General features: G+C 54.4%; 1 protein-coding gene across 2 annotated transcripts in view; it reads right to left on the bottom strand.

The window, feature by feature from the left end:
- MAP6 (microtubule associated protein 6) overlaps positions 1 to 13,140 on the bottom strand; it is a 33,575-nt gene extending 20,435 nt beyond the window's left edge. For both annotated transcript variants that reach the window (XM_027717847.2, XM_027717848.2), the window contains exon 1: positions 12,346 to 13,140. In XM_027717847.2, the coding sequence (XP_027573648.1) occupies positions 12,346 to 13,070 (725 nt within the window). In that variant the 5' untranslated portion in view covers positions 13,071 to 13,140. The remainder of the gene's footprint in view (positions 1 to 12,345) is intronic.
- Between the last annotated feature and the right edge of the window lie 6,241 nt (positions 13,141 to 19,381).

Below are 19,381 nucleotides of genomic sequence, written 5' to 3'. Positions count from 1 at the left end.
TCAGTAATGTTCTGATGGGGAGGAACCACTCCCTCTGGCTCCCCAACAGCTGGATTAGTCCCGTGGCACCAAAATGGTAAATGCTGGGACCATCAAAGCTGTCTCAGGGGAGTCTGGGGAAGAGCCAGCAGAAGGCACTGGAGCAGATGGCTCTGCTGTGAAATCTCCTCCTAATTAGTTAAAAACAAGGACCAGTATGAGTGAATGAAGCAATTAGTGGTCACTGCAGGTACCACGCTGGCCACACCAAAGCCATCAGGAAATAAAGGGTAAGGAGGATTCTCAGAAAGCTTTATAGAAAGCATGTTCTGGAAGAAGGTTATTTTACAATTAATTGGTCGTTTTCAAGGACTTCTCCAGTGCTTGCAAGGAGTGCAAAGCTCTGAGAGCAAAGCTCAGCCCAAATGGGTTGTGGCTTTTTTCCCAAAAGTGCTCATGTTCGGCTGCTCTGACCGGGACAGAACCCCAGAAACACCTCAGAGACTCAGAGCCTGTTCCCATTTTGGGGAGCATCCTGCATTGCCACGGCTTGGGAAGCTGATGGGATGTTCCCACCCAGGGATCTGATGCCCTGGAGTCTTTTGGCACCTCCAGACCCAGCCTGGAACATCTGCAGGAGGCTGCAAAGGGGCCACTTGCTCTGAGACAGAGCTGCACTGGTGCTCCTGCGGCCAGAGACACCGGTCTAGAGGGCAGTGCCATTGTAATGTGGCTGCAAATAGCCTGAAAAATAGGTCTGGATCATGGAAACCCACTTCCCAAGAAAGACAGGACTGAATAAAAGCATCCCTCCCTGCAAGCATCACCTATCCCAAACCCAGCTGCCAGCACGCAGACGTGGGCACAGCAATCCCTTCCCTAAAGCCGAAAAAAAAGCCCCCGGGCAGGAAATCTGGGGACCAAAAATCAACAGCATCACTTTTACAAGTCCTCTGCGAAGAACTGGGAGGAGGATTTGGCTCTTAGGAAGCACCTTTGTGGGCACAGCAGACGTTCACAGCCTCTCCCAGCCACCTGTACCTGCCGGGTAAATAACATCGGTCTCGTTTGGAAGCGAGACCATTTGCAAAAATACTTCTTCCCTTGGAGCTGCTCCAAGCTTGATGGAGAAGCACAACATGCCAGGCACCAATGTATTAAGCAGGTAAGTTAATTGAGAGAGGAGCTGATGGGAGCAGGCAGCGTCCCTGTCTCCCAGGCAGAGCGTGCAAGCCCTAAACACACTCCCAGATTGATATTTATTGCAGCAGACAGAGCAGAAAGGCTCAGAAAAAGCCCTCCTTCCCCTCCCATAAATAATTCACCTCCTGTAGCAGGTCGTAAAATGTTTATATTAAGTAATAATTAAATACTGCATTGCAAAAAAAAAAAAAAAAAAAAAACCAACACAAAAAAACCACAACAGCCTAGAGAAAAGTCAACCCAAAGGAAGGTGGGGGAAAGGGTTGTTTGGGAGCTGTCACGTTGGGTTTTCTCTGCTGCAGCAGTTAAATGGGGTCATTCCTGGCTGTGTTCTGCTCAGTTTGATCAAATCCTGATCCTGCCCCAAACGATGAGGTGTTTTCCACTGATCTCTGCAATATCCACGTGGATATCCTGCTGTGGAGTCACGGAAACACAGAATATTTATATTGCAGGAGCCCTCTAAGATCATCAAGTCCAACTGTTCCCCTGGCACTGCCAAGGCCACCACTAACCCACGGCCCCAAGTGCCACATCCACGCCCTTCCTGAACACCACGGGGTGTTTTCCAGCCAGGCAGGGCAGGTCCTGTGGTCCCACGCCCACCTCTGCTGCCAAGGGACAGGGCTTTGGATCCCAAGCCCCTGGCAGGGTAGGAATGTGAGGAGGCTGTGAGCCCACACGTGGGTGGGTTGGTCTTGGTTGCAAAGACACACAAGGTCCAACATGGGATAAGGCTCCAACAGTGGGACCCCAACATGGGATAAAGGACCTGGAGCGTGGCAGGGAGGAGAGAGGGCAGTGGGGCAATGTTTGGTGGTCAGCAGAAGCCACCAGGATCATATAAATCAAATGTCCCCACAAACACACACACCCAGGCAGCTTTTATTAAAACTGTAATTGCTTCGTCCCACCTGTGCCCTGGAGAGCAGGAAGGAAAGCCAGCAGCACCAAGGTCACTGCAGACAGAAAATCAATGCAGGGAAGGAATGGTAATGACTTAGTTTTCCCCCTAGATTCAGAGAGGGGCTGTGGAGACACCCTGCTGGCACCTCCCATGCACAGTGTCCCTCAACTTGTCCCTCCAGCCAAGCATTAATACACTTTTTGCTCTGGACATCCCAGTCCAGACCCCTCTCCTGGGTGTCCTCAGGACTCTCTCTGGCCCATGATTGCTGAAGGACAAACCTGAATAAAAGAGTCTACCTGAGACCTGACTAATGTGGAAGGATGACACGTCCTCTCCATACATCTCAGTGCAGGACTTGCTCAAAAGTGTTTCTTTTTTGAGTGATTTTGTTGTCAATTTATTATTTTTAAAAAAAAAATAAAATAACATTACTGACGTGTGATTTGTGATTCCCTGCAAAATAGCTCCTGCACCAGCACTACTGCTGATCCCCACCTCTGTGTCCTACCCTGCCCTCACCTCTCCTGAGCTGCTGCTTCTTTATTTCAGGCTATTTCTCCCACATGTCAAGATCTCTGTGAATTCCAATTCATGCAAAACGATTTAGCCAAGCACAGGTGAAGGACTCAGCACGAGTTACACCGACAAAACACAGCTCTGAGCTGGGATGGTCCTGTTCCCATGTTCTGTCCTGAAAAATCTCTTCCCTGCACTAAGGAACCAGTCAGAACCACAGCAGGAAAGCAGGGTTTAATTTAAATTTAAATTTAAATTGCCTGTGGGATGTTTAAGGCATTCTATACCTGAAGGGGCTCCAAGGGACTTTGTACAAGGACCTGGAGGGACAGGCCAAGGGGGAATGGCTTCCCACTGCCAGAGGGCAGGGTTAGATGGGATATTGGGAAGGAATTCTTGGCTGTGAGGGTGGGGAGGCCAAGGAGAGAAATTGCACCTGGTCATAAAGGAGAATCTCTCTTGGGAGGATGAAAATGCTCCATGTACAGGGATCAGCACATCAGTCAGCAGGCCTAGAACAGGCAGGAAGGGGAATCATGGCAAGTGGGGCTGGGGAGAACCTCAGGAGCACCTTCAGTCCGTGCCCATGGCAGGGGGTGGGACTGGATGAGCTTTAGGGTCCTTTCCCACTCAAACCATCCCATGACTCCCTGATCCTGCTCCAAGCTTTATTCCAACGCTGCTGTGCCACCAGAGGCTTCTACCCACTGATGGAGGCACAACCACTGCAACCTTCAGCACCAGCCCCTCCCCTGCTCTCTGCAGGACCAGGACGATGCCAAAACCCATCCCAGCTCCCCAAAACCCACCTCAGCTCCCCAAGACCCATCCCAGCTCCCCAAAACCCATCCCAGCTCTCCAAAATCCATCCCAGCACCCCAAAACCCATCCCAGCTCCCTGAATCCCACCTCAGCTCCCCAAAACCCACCTCAGCTCCCCAAAACCCACCCCAGCTCCCCAAAACCCATCCCAGCTCCCCAAAACCAATCCCAGCTCCCTGAAACCCACCTCAGCTCCCCAAAACCCATCCCAGCTCCCCAAAACCCATCCCAGCGCCCCAAAACCCACCTCAGGTCCCCAAACTCTCCCAGCTCCCAAAACCCATCCCAGCGCCCCAAAATCCATCCCAGCAAACCCCAAAACCCATCCCAGCCACCTCCCACTGAATCCCACCTCAGCTCCACTCCCAGCGCCCCAAAACCCACCTCAGCTCCCCAAAACCCAGCTCAGCTCCCCAAAACCCACCTCAGCTCCCCAAGACCCATCCCAGCTCCCCAAAACCCATCCCAGCACCCCAAAACCCATCCCAGCTCCCTGAATCCCACCTCAGCTCCCCAAAACCCACCCCAGCTCCAAAAAAAACCACCCCAGCTCCCCAAAACCCATCCCAGCTCCCCAAAACCAATCCCAGCTCCCTGAAACCCACCTCAGCTCCCCAAAACACATCCCAGCTCCCCAAAACCCATCCCAGCTCCCCAAAACCCATCCCAGCTCCCCAAAACCCACCTCAGTTCCCCAAAACTCATCCCAGCTCCCCAAAACCCATCCCAGCTCCCCGAAATCCATCCCAGCACCCCAAAACCCATCCCAGCTCCCTGAATCCCACCTCAGCTCCCCAAAACCCACCCCAGCTCCCCAAAACCCATCCCAGCTCCCTAAAACCCATCCCAGCTCCCCAAAACCCATCCCAGCTCCCTGAAACCAGACCGGTCCCCAAAACCCACCTCAGCTCCCCAAAACCCATCCCAGCTCCCTGAATCCCACCCCAGCTCCCCAAAACCCACCTCAGCTCCCCAAAACCCATCCCAGGTCCCCAAACCCCATCCCAGCTCCCTGAATCCCACCTCAGCTCCCCAAAACCCATTCCAGGTCCCCAAACCCCATCCCAGTTCCCTGAATCCCACCTCAGCTCCCCGAAACCCATCCCAGCTCCCTGACACCCACCTCAGCTCCCCGAAACCCATCCCAGCTCCCCAAAACCCACCTCAGCTCCCCAAAACTCATCCCAGCTCCCTGAATCCCACCCCAGCTCCCCGGATGGGTTTTCCTTGTGTGGTTTTGGGCTGCTTGCCAACGCAGCCCTCTCGGGGACTCCTCCCCGTGAGTTGCCATGGCTACTGGCTGTGACACTGTGACAACTCTGCTGCCTGGCTGAGCCGCTGCCTTCCTCCCCTGGATGTGCAGGGGACCTGGGGATGTGCAGGGGACCTGGGGATGTGCAGGGGACCTGGATGTGCAGGGGACCTCTGGATGTGCAGGGGACCTGGGGATGTGCAGGGGACCTGGGGATGTGCAGGGGACCTGGATGTGCAGGGGACCTGGGGATGTGCAGGGGACCTGGGGATGTGCAGGGGACCTGGATGTGCAGGGGACCTGGGGATGTGCAGGGGACCTGGGGATGTGCAGGGGACCTGGATGTGCAGGGGACCTGGATGTGCAGGGGACCTGGCTGGGGGCTGTCCCCCCCCAGCAACCCCAGCCCAGGGCTTTCACACCCTCACAGGACCTCCAGTGTGGAAAGGACCTTCCTTTCCCCCCTCTCAGACCTTCTACCTCCATTTACATCCAAATAACGAGGGCACAGAGCACGGCCCAAGTCCTGATCTGCAGCCCAACAAAGTGGAAACATCAGACCACGGCAGCCAAAAATTCCCCTCCACCCCCCCACCCCCCAGTTTTAGGAATTAATTTCACATAACCATAATTTAATTGACAGCTGGTCCTTACACACAGGAGGCCCAAAAGAAGCACGTTGGTCAGACCTGGTGCCAGGGGAGCAGGACTGGGGTGAGTGTGGAGAAGGACCTCTGAAATCAGATGATCCAAGCAGTTGTTGATGCCTCATCCCTGGAAGTGTTCAGGGAAGGGCTGGAGCAACCTGGTCTGGTGGAAGGTGCAGGGGGGTTGGAATGGGATGATCTTTAAGGTGCCTCCCAAGCCAAGCCGTTCTGGCACGAACTAATTTGATTAACTAATGCATAGCTCCTCTCCAGAAGGCCACTGGTTTCTTTAAACACCACCACCTTCTGTTTTTCTCCCCTTTCCGAGTCAGACAAGCTGTGAAGCACCTGCACAGCCCTTTTAAAGAACAAGAAGAGCAAAGCAGCAGCCAGGCACCACTAGCTGGGCCCCGGTGACCTTGCAAAGAATTCCAGAGAGGAACCCCTGGCTGCTTTCTGGGAGGGCACCTGCAAGGCTGGGTGGGCAAACCCGCAGGAGCTCAGGGACAAAACAAAACCCAGATGAAACCAACCAACCGAAACCTTGAAAACCCAAACAAACAAGACGAAACAAAACAAAACAAAAAACCAAACAAAAAAAAGAAAAAAAAATCCCCTGAAACAAACAAACAAAAAACCCAAAAACAAACCACTCAAAACATAAAAAAATAATTAAAAACAAAATTTTAAAAAATAAATTAATTTTTTAAAAATTAAATTTTAAAAATTAAAAATTAATTTTTTTTTTTTTTAAGAAAAAGTAACAGCCCTCCAACCTTCCCAGCACCAAACCCCTTTATTTTGTAGTCTCAGCAGCCCAGCTTGCAGCCAGCTCAGCGAGCAGCAGGAGTCTCTCCACATGCACAAAGTGCTGCAGGGTCCCCTCAGGTGGAGGCATCGTTTGAGCAAAAAAAAAAAAAAAAAGTATTAAGACAAAGAAAAATGTGTTCCCTTTACAATGAGTTATTAATGGAAATAAAGCAGTTATTAATAGAAAGCAAAATGTGTTTGCTGTAGAACACCTGCAATGCTGGGGCTGAGGAGGAGAGACGAGTTGGAGGTTAAAGGAGGACAGCCCAGTTTGTGTGTATATTATTTTTAATATAAATAAATATATATAATATAATATATAAAATAGATGACTATAAAAATAAAATAAATAATTTATAAGTACAAAAATCTAAATATAAAAATACATATAAGTATGTATATACATATAAATATTGTCTATAAAAAATACAAAGGACGTTGGAAGGATATCCAGAGTAATGAGTTATAAAATCAAGAGAAATAAAACTTCCACCCTATAAAACTTCCCTAAAACAGCCCTGGTGACCGTGGTAGCAGCAGAGCATCCTTGCTCCTGCCCTGATGGGGCAAGGCTTAGCTGGAGGTATCATACAAATATATATATATTGAGTGGATGTGAACACATTCAGCTCAAAGAACAGCAAGATGGATGTGGGATGGAGCACAAAGCACTGGGAAAGCAAAGGCTTGTGCAGCCTGCAGGAGACAGGAACAGCAAAGGTCACGGTCTGGACGTGAGAGAAGTCAAATCTACAACTGCTGCTCGTGATTCAGTTGGAAAAGACAGAACTGGGGGCCTAAATGAGCTGATTCCTCTCCCCTCCTCTTTTTTTACTGTTTGTGTCACAGCCTGGAGCCACCAGTGGAAGTGGGACGTGCTCCTGCATCCCAGGGAAGCTGGTGGTGCCACCAGACACGGCTGCGTGGGGAAGGGCAAGGGGAGAGATGCTTGACATGTCTTTGGATGCGATAACTGACTGAGCAGACAAAAGAAATGTGAAAATCTACCAGGTTTCAGCAAAGCACTTTTATCCAGGGCCGTGTGGGAAATCCTTAATTAAGCCAGCGAAGACGAGCACCAGCAGAGCAGGGAGCTGGGCGAGGGGAGTGACGAGTGCTGCAAGGCTGAGCCGCAGCCTGGAAGGGGGTTAGCAGTGTTTAACATTTTTAAGGTTGACTTTGGCACGAAAAAATGTAGGGCAGCACTAACGAGAGCTCCTAATGACACCAGGTGGTCGGGCAGCACCAATGCGGAGCAGGATGGGGGAGGCAGAGGGGAAGGCAGGCTCTGACCTTGACTGCCGTGCTCAAAACGGGCTGGAAACGAGCAGGACTAAATGCCAGGCTCCGTACTAACCACCAGGATCTTCTGCTGTGGGATGGGAGCTCCGGGGGTGGAACTGCCCGAGGAGAACAGCGTGGACATGCTGGTTTATCCAAGGGTAAACGAGGGATTCCCAAGGAATCCGTGAGACCCACAGACACGGCTGGTGAGCCTCAGCACAAATGGGCACCTCACCTCTGAAGGGCAACACTCTGCACCTCTGTTTACTGAACAGATTTCACCCGGGAAGAGCTGGAGAGGAAAGGTTGACACAGGGAGTAAACAGGAGACTAAAAATATTTGGACTTTCCCAAAGGATGTGGGAGCGGTACCTGGGGACACTGAGCGGTGACATCTGGGCAGGAGAAAGGTACTGAGCAGCCCAACAAAAACAGCCAAAAAATAAAGCAGAAAGAAAAACAACCCAACAAAACAGCAAACTACAGAAGGAAAGAGAGAAAGAAGGGATGAAGGAAAGAAGGAAACCCAATAAAACAGTAAATGACCCAGGCTGGAAATGGGTTGCAAACCACCAGAGACTGAGGTTCAGAGGGTCCCATCCAGCCCCGTGGGCCTAAAGGTCCCTGCTGGGGTGACCCAAATGGATGGGAGCAGTGAAAAAATTGCTCAACCTGGCCTTGGACACTTCCAGGGATGGGGCAGCCACAGCTTCTCTGGGCAACCTGGGCCAAGGCCCCACCATCCTCCCAGGGAAGAATTCCTTCCCACTATCCCATCTATCCCTGCCCTCTGGCAGGGGGAAGCCATTCCCTGTGTCCTGTCCCTCCATCCCTTTTTCCCAGTCCCTCTCCAGTTCTCCTGGAGCCCCTTTAGGCCCTGCCAGGGGCTCTCAGCTCTCCCTGGAGCCTTCTCTTCTCCAGGTGAACCCCCCAGCTCTCCCAGCCTGACTCCAGAGCAGAGGGGTTCCAGCCCTGGAGCATCTCCGGGGCCTCCTCTGGACTCTCTCCAGCAGCTCCAGGTCCTTGTGCTGCTGTTCCCAGGGCTGGAGGCAGCTCTGCAGGGGGATCTCAGCTGAGAGGGCAGAGGGGCTGAATCCCCCCTGCCCTGCTGTGGGATCAGCCCAGGGCAGGGGGGCTCTGGGTGCCACCACACGTTGCTGGGTCATCTCAAGCTTCAACCCGGTGTGGTCTCGATGCATCATCCCCTTCCCTGCAGTGGGATGGGCACCAGATGGTCTTGGCAGGTCCTTCCAGCCCTACATGTCCACAGCCACAGTGGTGGAGCCCAAATTCCCTGCCTGTGTGTATCCTGCTCCTGCCTTCCCACGTGGACATCCCTGCCCAGGTTATCTCCTCTGTGCCTTCCAAACCCACACAGCCAGTCCCCAGTGCTGACTCATTCATCTCTACAGCTACTACAGACTCTCATTTGCTCCACATCTTCTGTACCTCCAGGGTCTGAGATGAATGACAGAACCTTAGCAACAGGCAATTCATTAATACCAGGGCCAGGCCAAAAATTTTCCACCGAAGCCTTTATTGTTTTGTTTCCTCTGCCAGGAGAGGAAATTGGTGGGAGAGAAAAAAAAACTAATTGCTTTGGTAAAGAACTGGAAACCTAATTTGGGCAATATTGCTTCTCGGGGGGGAAATTCATGGCCTTAGCACTCATTCTGATACCCTGCGAAGGGGGTGAAGTGTTTCCTCTCCCTTTTATATCTTTTGTCTTCAGGAAATAAAGGTAACAAAAGGAGAAGAATGCAAGACAAAGAAGAAGAAGAAGGGGGGGGTGGGAAACACCCAAGAAACACTTAATTCTGGCCTTTTTCCATATTTTCCAGACAAAAATATAAAATATAAAATATTCACTCATTCCTTATTACATTTTTGCCAAATGTGCTTCTAATTGTCCCACATCCCCAGCAAATGTCACTGTCTGCACATTTTGTCACCTGCTCTCTCTGGTCCCAGATCCCCAGGGTGAACTCCAGCAGGGAGAAGAGCTCTGCCCATCCCTTCCAGGGGAAAACATCCCCTCCCAGGCACTGCAGAACTGGGGTCACAGGGTCACCTCTGTGCCCAGTACAGATAAAGCCCCCAATAGTGCCACCAGATCTTCCTACAAGACATCTGAGAACTGAACAAGAAAAGGTTCCATCCACCAGGGGGTGGCCAAATTATAGTTAACGAGTAAATAAATATATAAATAGTAAAAGTACTGTTAATAATATAAACAAATAATAAATAATACACATAAATGCTGCTTATTCCGTAGGATCCCTGAGCACAGGCAGTCACCAGCAGACACCCACTGCTGCTCTGGCCTCTCCAAAGGCTTCTGGGCTCAAACAAATCCCTCATCCTTGTGGCTGGGAGGAGCCTCCATCCTCCATGGACACCACCACCAGGCACCACCTCTGCTCTGCCCCTCTGGGCAGACCTGGCAGGAGCTCACATGGGCTCTGCAATATCCATCTGCCTTGGTACACAGAGGTTAAAAAATGGAATTGCTCCCTTTGGTGTGGACTTCCCCCGTGACCTTGGGCTGGCTGTTTACTCCATTCCGTGCTCCCAGCCATTCCTCACAAGGAAATAATGCCCAGGGGGACAGAGGGAGGTGAAAACCCACCCCTGGTGTGCTCTTTGGCTGCACCAAGGAATTGTTTGCCAGGCTTGGAGCGTCACATTACGCTGATGTGCAGCGGTGGCAGAGCACTGTAAGGAAATCTGCCCTGCTCTCTGCTGCTGGCCAGCAGCACCAGCCCATCCCTGCACCAGCCCAGCAAAGGCCACAGAGACAAACAAGCCCCATGTGAGCCATCCCTGCTCCTCCCCAGTCACCAGGAGATAGTCTGGGCTGCTGGGTAGCCCCAAGGGTTGCCCAAATAGGCTGTGGAGCCTCCATCCCTGGAGATGTTTCAACACCCACCCGGTGTGTGAGCAGCCAGGCCCTTGGGAGTAACAAGGATTTGGAGCATTTGGCTTTTTAAAAAGAACCCAAACAATAAACAACACTTAGGAGATGCCTAATTTGAACAGAAAATGAGAACAATTAGCCACAACATCACTTATGCATTAATGAAGAGATGCTTATGTTCCAGGGCTGAGCATCAGAGCAAACACTCCTCCTGCAATATGCTGCAAGGAAGGAAAACATGGAATGGGAGAGCAGATGAGGACCAAAGTAGAAAGAGAAGCCCTAAGGGTGTCCTGAAAGCCAAGGAGCAACAACAAGGAGAGCTGAATCCTTCTAGTTCCTCTTAGATTTAACACCCCAGCTGACCCAACCCTTTCCTTCGGGAGGAACCCCAACCCAACTGCTGTAGGAATTTGCTGGAGCAGACCACAGTGATGGGAAGGTGAGCAATCTGCATTTAAATGTGCAAGTAAATAAGTCTAATTATGCTTTGCAGCAGTGGGAGAGAGGCATCACAACAACTCCCCAGCTCCAGGAGAGCTTTCTGCTTTAGCCCTGCCATCCCCAGCACAAGCCCAGCCCTTGCAAGGTGAGCAGACAAAAAGCCCAGTCTCAGCCCCCAGCTGGCCACGGCAGATTAAAGGGCTGTGTCACTCCTGGAAAACCCTTTTCCCACACACTCCATCCCTGCAGAACAGAGCCCCCGAAAATCCCTGGCCATTTTCCCCTGTCTCAGCCGAGCAGCACCGTCACACCTGGATGCTCCCGAGCCTCCAGCACCACTCGCATCCCCAGGGAGAGCCAGAGCTGATGCCGAGCGACAGTAAAAATCAAAATCTCACTGCTTGAACCGCCCAGGAACGAAGGACAGGAGGTGACTGTCAGCTCTGCTGTGCCACACAGTCATCGGTGGGACAGGGGAGTCAAATCCCGGCTTCGGCTCGGATCTGCGTGGATGTACCACCTGTTTGATGGCTGGGTGTCACCTCTAAACCTCCCCAAGGAGGAAAATCAATCATCCGAAGGCACAGACACCCCGGCATTCACGCGGCCACAGGGAGAAGCAAAAAGGCTGCGATGACACTTCTGTCACCACAACCCTCGCGTTTGCTCCCTGCCACCTCCACCCCGGGCTCGGCAGCGGTGGGCTCTGCCAAGGAAAGCTCTGGAAAACACAACCGCCGCAAACCCTCCTTGCAAACGTACGTGCAGGGCAGCCGCCCCACCACTTTTGTTTTGCATTCCCAACGCATCCAACCCCTTCACCGGGAGAGAAACAACAGCAGCGGCTCGCGGCGAGGAGTTCCGCGCCCCGAATCCCAAACCAGGTCTCTTGTTTGAGGTGAAATAAGGGCACCCGTGTCTGGCCGGGGGGGACACGGGGATGTGTCATCCCCCCCGCGCCGCGTTAAACATGGCAGCATCCGAGGCTGCCCCACCCAAGCGGCCTGGGATGCGTGTCCCGCGGCCCCGGGATGCTTTGTCTCGGGGGGTGCCCAGCCTGGGACGATTCCCGGGACCCTCCTGCGCGTGGGGCACCCCACCCGCGCGTGGGCCCCTTGGGGATGCTGCTCCTTTGGGTCGGCTGCAGCGCGACATCCAGGGATGCGCTGGGAAAGGACCAGAGGCCACTCGCACATCCCGGGGACGTGACCCCAGACATTCCCCCCGCGGAAATCCCAGGCGGTGGGTGTCTCTGCATTTTGGGATGCGGGGGGAGGGACCACACATACACAAAGACACTCAAACCTCCTGCCAACCCACCCGACAAAAAGCGTCCATGTATTCACCACCTGCACATCATCTACTGCCCCATCGCCGACCCCAGAGAGGGGGGGAATTTTAAGGACAACCCCCCCGAGCGGGGGATGTGCGAACCCCCCCGGAATGTTTCACAGCGTCTCTCCCAGGGTGGGATGCTCCTCCCGGGGACGTGCAAAGGGGGACCGGAGAAGGGCTGGCGAGGGGTCGGCAGGTTGGGGGTCTGGACGGGGGGGGGTCTCACCTGTAGGACGAGCTGACCCCCGCCGCCACCTCCTCCTTGATCTGCCTGTTGAGAGCATCGGCGGCCGCCCGGCCCCTGCCCGGCTCCGCCGGCTGCCCGCCCGCCTCCTCCGCCTTCTTCCGACCCTTGTCTCTCCCGTCCCCGGCCCGCACCGCTTTGGGATGCTCATCCTCCGCCTCGGGGTCTTCCTCCTTCTTCTCGGGAGCGATGTGCACCTTCCGCCGCTTCTCCTGCGCCGGTTTCTCCGGGGAAGCGCGGTCCAGGGCCAGCACGGGGGAAGGGCCCGGTTTGGGGATCCAGGGGTGGTCGCCCCGCTTGGGGATGGGCCAGGCACGGAAATCCTTCTGGTACTGCGTCTCCTTCTCGAAGGGAGTGTCCGAGGGCTGGTACTCGCTCTTGGGCTTGCAGCTCGGCTCGGGCCGCTGCACCTTCCAGGGCTTGTAGTCGTGCCGCATCACCGAGTCCGCCGGGGGCGAGGCGTGCGGGGCCGGGCCGTGCGGGGCCGGGCCGGGCCGGGCGGCACCGGGACCCGGCTCCCCGCCCGCCGCCGCCTCCCCGCCCGGCTGGGTCTCGATGGGGGCCGCGGGGCGCGGCGGGGCCGCGGGGGGATGCTCGGTGGCCTCCGAGTACTTGGTGAAGACGAGCGGGACGGCGATGTCCGCCTTGTCCAGCTGGTTCCAGAAGCGGGCGATGCAGCAGGCGCGGGTGATGCAGGGCCACGCCATGGCGGCCCCGCCAGCCCCGCACCGCCAGCGGCACCGGCACCGCGCCGGGATCGCCGCGATCCGCGCCGGGATCCGCGCCGGGATCCGCTCCGGGATCCGCTCCGCCCACACCGCGCAGGGCGGGGCAGCGCGGGGCGGGGCTTGGAGGGGCGGGGCGCGGGGGGCGGGGCTTGCACGGGGGCACGGGAGAGGGGGGACGGTGTGTGACACACCTGAGAGATGGGGGGGTGACACACCTGGACACACACCTGAGACTGGAGGGGGTGTGTGACACACTTGGACACACACCTGAGAAATGGGGGTGTGTGACACACCTGGACACACACCTGAGAGATGAGGGGGGTGACAGACCTGAACACACACCTGAGACATTGGGGTGTATGTGTGACACACCTGGACACACACCTGAAAGATGGGGGGTGTGACACACCTGGACACACACCTGAGACATGGCTCTGTGTGTGTGACATACCTGGAAAGACACACACCTGAGACATGGGAGGCTGTGTGTGACACACCTGGACACACACCTGAAAGATGGGGGGGTGTGTGACACACACCTGAGACATGGCTCTGTGTGTGTGACATACCTGGAAAGACACACACCTGAGACATGGGAGGCTGTGTGTGACACACATGGGCACACACCTGAGAGATGGGGGGGTGTGTGACACACACAGGAGACATGGCTCTGTGTGTGTGACACACTTGGACACACACCTGAAAGACGGGGGGGGGTGTGCAACACATCTGGACAGGCACCTGAGACATGGGGGGGTGTGACACACCTGGAAAGACACACACCTGAGACATGGGGGGAGTGTGTGTGTGACACACCTAGACAAGCACCTGAGACATGGGGGTGTGTGTGACACACCTGGACACACACCTGAGATGTGGGGGGGTGTGACACATCTGGACACACACCTGAGGCATTGGGGTATGTGTCTGACACACCTGGACACATACCTGAGACGTGGCTCTGTGTGTGTGACACACCTGGAAAGACACACACCTGAGACATGGGAGGGTGTCTGTGACACACACAGACACACATCTGAGACATGGAGGGGGTGTGTGACGCACCTGCACCTGGACACACACCTGAGACATGGGAGTGTGTGTGACACACTTGGACAGGCACCTGAGAGATGGGGGGGTGTGTGACACACCTGGACACACACGTGAGACATGGGGGGTGTGACAGACCTGAACACACACCTGAGACATTGGGGTACATGTGTGACACACCTGGACCCATACCTGAGACATGGCTCTGTGTGTGTGACACACCTGGACACACGTGTGCACATGAACACTCACACAGGGGTGCACACTCACACCTGCACACACATGTGCACACACGTGCCACACATCCACGCTTGCATGCAGTTGTACCTTCACATACACACACGTGTGCGGGTGTTTGCACACCCACACGTGCACACACACTCCTGCACACACACAGACACACGAGCACATGTGTGCACAGACCTACACGCCTACACTGCCCCACACACACCCCTGTGCACACACGTGTGCAAATGCACACCCAGATCCTTCAGGAGCTGCTGCAGCACCAGCTGCTGCTCCCAGTTCCCCTCCCTGGACGGGGTTTGGGGCTGAAGCCAAACACGTGTGCACACGTGTGTGCAGACACACACACACACACGTATTTTATTCTTGCCTTTTGCCCATTTTTTCCCATTTCATTGCAGTCTTGCAGCTGCAAACCCAAAGCAGAACACCCCCCACCCTGCTCCTGCAGCGAGGCCGGCTGAGGGCTGCCTGCAAATTCCTATTGCCAGGCTGGATTCACAACCCCAAATCCCACCCTGCACTCCATCCCCACCCTCCTCTTTAACCTTGCCTCCACCTTCTCCCCATCCCTTCCTCCCTCCCTCTATTTCTCCATCTCTTCACCCCACCATCCCTCCATCTCCCCGTCTCTCCCTTCATCCCTCCATATCTCCATCCCTCCATCCCTTCATTCCATTATCCCACTTTCCCTCTGTCCCTCCATCTCTTCCTTCATCCCTCCATCCCTCTGTTTCTCCCTTCTCTGTATTCCCTGATGCCAATAAAGTCCATTTGCACCCAAATCACATCCCCTCCTGCTCCAATCCTGTGCAGACGCCCCTCCCTCGAAGCTCCCGGGTCTTTCCCAGCCTCCCTGCACTGCCAGCATTCCCACTGGGAGCAGGACTCCAACAAAAGCAGCGATCCCAATGAAAGCCACACACTCAAACACGGAATTGCCACCAGAAGGAAACAATTCCCACCCGTCAGTGGCTGCAGCTGCCAGGAGTGCAGTGAAAAGCAGGATTATTCCTGTCGGGATTGTTCCTTGAATACAACACTTTACATCCCCTTATTGATCCTTGGGCCCTGAGGGGTTTGGGTTTGTTGGGTTTTGGGGTTTTTTTGGCTTGTCTTTGCCTGGATTTGCTTAATTTCATTCTCACCTGTAGGCAAATTGTGGAAGCTCATTTTATGGATGGGATTGGAGCCCTCACTGCTGGGGATGGATGGATCAAAGGGCCGCCTTTGGAAAGAATAAATAAACATCAACTAGGGGTGTTTATACACAGCCATTGCTTTGTCTTTTGGGATTATATCACCCCTGCTATTACAGCCAGGGCAATTAAAACTGGGGATAATAATTAAAGGTTTGGGAAGCTCCTCAGTATCTCCCAGGTTGGATATAGATCTTGGTCTGGGATCTGCTGCCCACGGAGGTCTTGCACACATTTGTGGACTTTCCTGCGGGAAACATTTTTGAATTCAGTCTGCGTTGTCATTTCAGGGTTTGCTGCACAAAGAACTATTAGTGAAATTAATTGCCCGGGAAGTTATGCGGGAAGAAGGACCTGGAGCTGCTGGAATGAGTCCAGAGGAGGCCCCGGAGATGCTGCCAGGGCTGGAGCCCCTCTGCTCTGGAGCCAGGCTGGGAGAGCTGGGGGGGTTCACCTGGAGAAGAGAAGGCTCCAGGGAGAGCTGAGAGCCCCTGGCAGGGCCTAAAGGGGCTCCAGGAGAGCTGGAGAGGGACTGGGGACAGGGAATGGCTTCCCACTGCCAGAGGACAAGGATAGATGGGATATTGGGAAGGAATTGTTGGCTGTGAGGGTGGGGAGGCCCTGGCCCAGGTTGCCCAGAGAGGTCTAGTGGAAGGTGCCCCCATGGCAGGGGGTGGAACTGGGTGGTCTTTAATGTCCTTTCCAACCCAGACCATTCTCCATTTCTGTGATTCTGGGGTATCAGTGTGTTCCTGCTGGATCCCAGCCCGTGTGAACCCACTGGAACAGCCCCCACTCTGGAGCTCAGGCGTGTCCCAGCCCTGCACCCAGCAGTGCCAGCACACAGGGGTGTGCACAGCACCTCGCACCATCTGGGGGCTGGGGACTGGCCTGTGCACAACCTTTCTTTGAGGATCCCTCACCTGCAGCCAGTCTGGGCTCCTCTCACATGCCCAGTCATGCCCTGACCATCCTTCCCTTGGACATGGGCAAACCTGCCTTGTGAGGTTTTGCAGCATCAGGAGCCTTTGCTGCTCTGCAGACAGCAGGCAGACCTGGGTGGTGGTAGAATGAAAAAAAATTGCTTGGTGTCTCCTGCAGTGAAATCTCTGGTTATATATATATATATATATGTTCATCCTGAAGCATGGCTGCTCACTCACTTGCAGGAATCAGCTATGGAAAAGCATCGTCAGGCAAAATCCATTAGCTCTAATCAGTGGAATTGATGTGCTGGCTGCAAACCTCTCTGAGAGAGGATGGGAGCTAAATAAATAAAAATGTCTCTGTTTTTAAATTACAGCCACCGTGGCAGGAAGCAGGAGTCGCTTTCTCCTGTTCCAGCCTCTTCTGGGAAAAGGCTGTGTGAGGCCACGTGGTGGGACATTGGTTTTTGGGGCGGCCAAGGACATCACAACATCCGACCGTACCAGAATCCTGCCCAAAGGGTGTGGCAGAGCTCAGTGCAGGACCTTACAGGAGTGGAAGGTGGGGTTGTTTAGGGAACAAACCCCACAGGGTGGTAGCCACCTCAAAGGGAGGCTCCTGGCTGATCCCTGACCAGGGGCGGAGGGAGGGGATGGCAGCTCCTCCCATCGCTCCCGGGAGATCACCAACAAACGCCAGAGTGAAGTGAACGCAAAGAAAAAGAAAATCCCAACAAGGTAGGGCTGGCAGGGACCCCACATGTCCTTAGGAGCCTTTCTCCTCCATCACAGGGGGACCTGGGCATCAGCTCCAGGGGCTAAAGGTAGGGCAGACTCCAGCTCCAAAGCCAGCCCTGGAGCACAACAGCAGCCTCCCCGGTGAAGGGTGTTCACCACAACACCCCAGTGAGGTGCAGGAAAGCTCCACTGACCCGCCTTTCTCCTCCCCGGCACTGCCGTCCCCTGTCCCCGCCCCGGCAGGGCTGTCCCACACACCCCCTGCTCTGCAGGACCTGTCCCTGCGCTGGGGACACTGCTCTGAGCTGCTTCTGTGCCCAGCACCGACCTCCGGGGACAGGAGAACAGGACAACACTGCGGGGGACAATTTAGAGAGGATTTCTAGTGGCCTCTCACATCTTAAATCATTTTATAATCACACACAACTTCTGGGAACGGGGTTCTGCCTGGGGTGTTCTCGTTTTCCTTGTCAGCTCTGCTTATGATTCATATATGTTGGGAGAGTTTTTCAGGGCCAAATGGGACAGGAACCAAAGCAAATCCATATCAGAGTGCTGCATAAAGAGAATAATTGAAGTGCATGAAAAGAAGAATTCGACCAATAATTCAAGTGCTCTAAAGGACATGAAATTTCTTTGATGAAAACCACTGGCAGAACACAGCCACATTTCAGAAGAAGTGATTTTGTAACAGGTAGGAGGGGGAGTAAGATCTGAAATACTGTGTTTTGAAAGAATTTATATTAAAAAACAAAAACAAAACCAACAAAACCCCAAAAATCAAACCCAAAAAACCCAGCAGGCAGAAGTGGGCTTCTGTCACACCCACACCCTCACTCAGAGCTGGGGAGGGACAAAGACCAGGCTTGGTGCAAAGGCATCACGTGGGTTTGGGGTGATGGGGAGAAGGAGGACCTTGCAGGGGAGACACTGCTGGAGGAGTGATGGGTCAGGAAGGAACGGGACTCAGAGAAACCATGGGACAAGCACTAAGAAGATACCTTCAGTCTACTTCTGATAATTTTGCCCACTGGAGGGTAAATTAGTTTGATGGGAAGCCCTAGGAATATGTGTGGATAACTGAGAGGCTTTAGGGTAAATGAAAGGGGGTTATGTGTGATTGGAAGGGAGGAACACTGACCTGAAGGGTGGTTATAGCTCTGCTGCTGGGGCACCAAGTCCCACAGGGTCCACACGTGGTGGGGACTCACCAAGGAGCCATGGACAGCTCCTGGAGCTGTGCAGTGTCCTGGCACCCTGTCCGTGCTCTGTACCCTGTCCATGCCCTGCACCCTGTCTGTGCCCTGCACCCTGTCTGTACCCTGCACCCTGTCCGTGCCCTGCACCCTGTCCGTGCCCTGCACCCTGTCCATACCCTGCACCCTGTCCGTGCCCTGCACCCTGTCCATACCCTGCACCCCTGCCCTGCACCCGTGCCCTGCACCCTGTCTGCCCTGCACCCTGTCTGTACCCTGTCTGTCTGTGCCCTGCACCCTGTCCATACCCTGCACCCTGTCCATACCCTGCACCCTGTCCGTGCCCTGCACCCTGTCCATGCCCTGCACCCTGTCTGTGCCCTGCACCCTGTCTGTACCCTGCACCCTGTCCATACCCTGCACCCTGTCTGTGCCCTGCACCCTGTCCATACCCTGCACCCTGTCCATACCCTGCACCCTGTCCGTGCCCTGCACCCTGTCCGTGCCCTGCACTGCTCCTTGCGCTGCTTCCCGCACATCCTCTGGGCCAGGCTTTCCCAGCGCTCCCCCTGGAGCCTGGCCAGCTCTCCAGGGACAGCCCAGGAAGGCTCCTGGGCACATCCCACCGCGCTGACTTGCAAAGCCTCCGGCTCTGACTCAGGGTTTATGGGGAGAGGTGGACGTTGCCCAGTGGAGTCGCGGGAGGCACTGATAAAGGGATTACAGGGGACGACTTATTGAGGGATTAAAGGAACTTAATGTTCCCAGACTAAATGCAAGCCGTGGGAGATTGGATAAATGGCTATAAATAACTGAGAAGGGAAAGCCAAGGGGAATGTGGTGGGAGCCCCCGTGTGTGAGTGGCTGGGTGTGTCAGGAAAGGAGGCTTGACTGGGGTATCAGGGCATAGGATATCAGGGCTCGGTGTTTGGGCA

This window comes from Pipra filicauda, unplaced genomic scaffold (genome assembly GCF_003945595.2).
Source record: "Pipra filicauda isolate LSUMZ 115617 unplaced genomic scaffold, ASM394559v2 scaffold352_size854550_pilon, whole genome shotgun sequence".
In the NCBI taxonomy this organism is placed as follows: domain Eukaryota; kingdom Metazoa; phylum Chordata; class Aves; order Passeriformes; family Pipridae; genus Pipra; species Pipra filicauda.
This window is presented reverse-complemented; position numbering and strand designations above follow the sequence as displayed.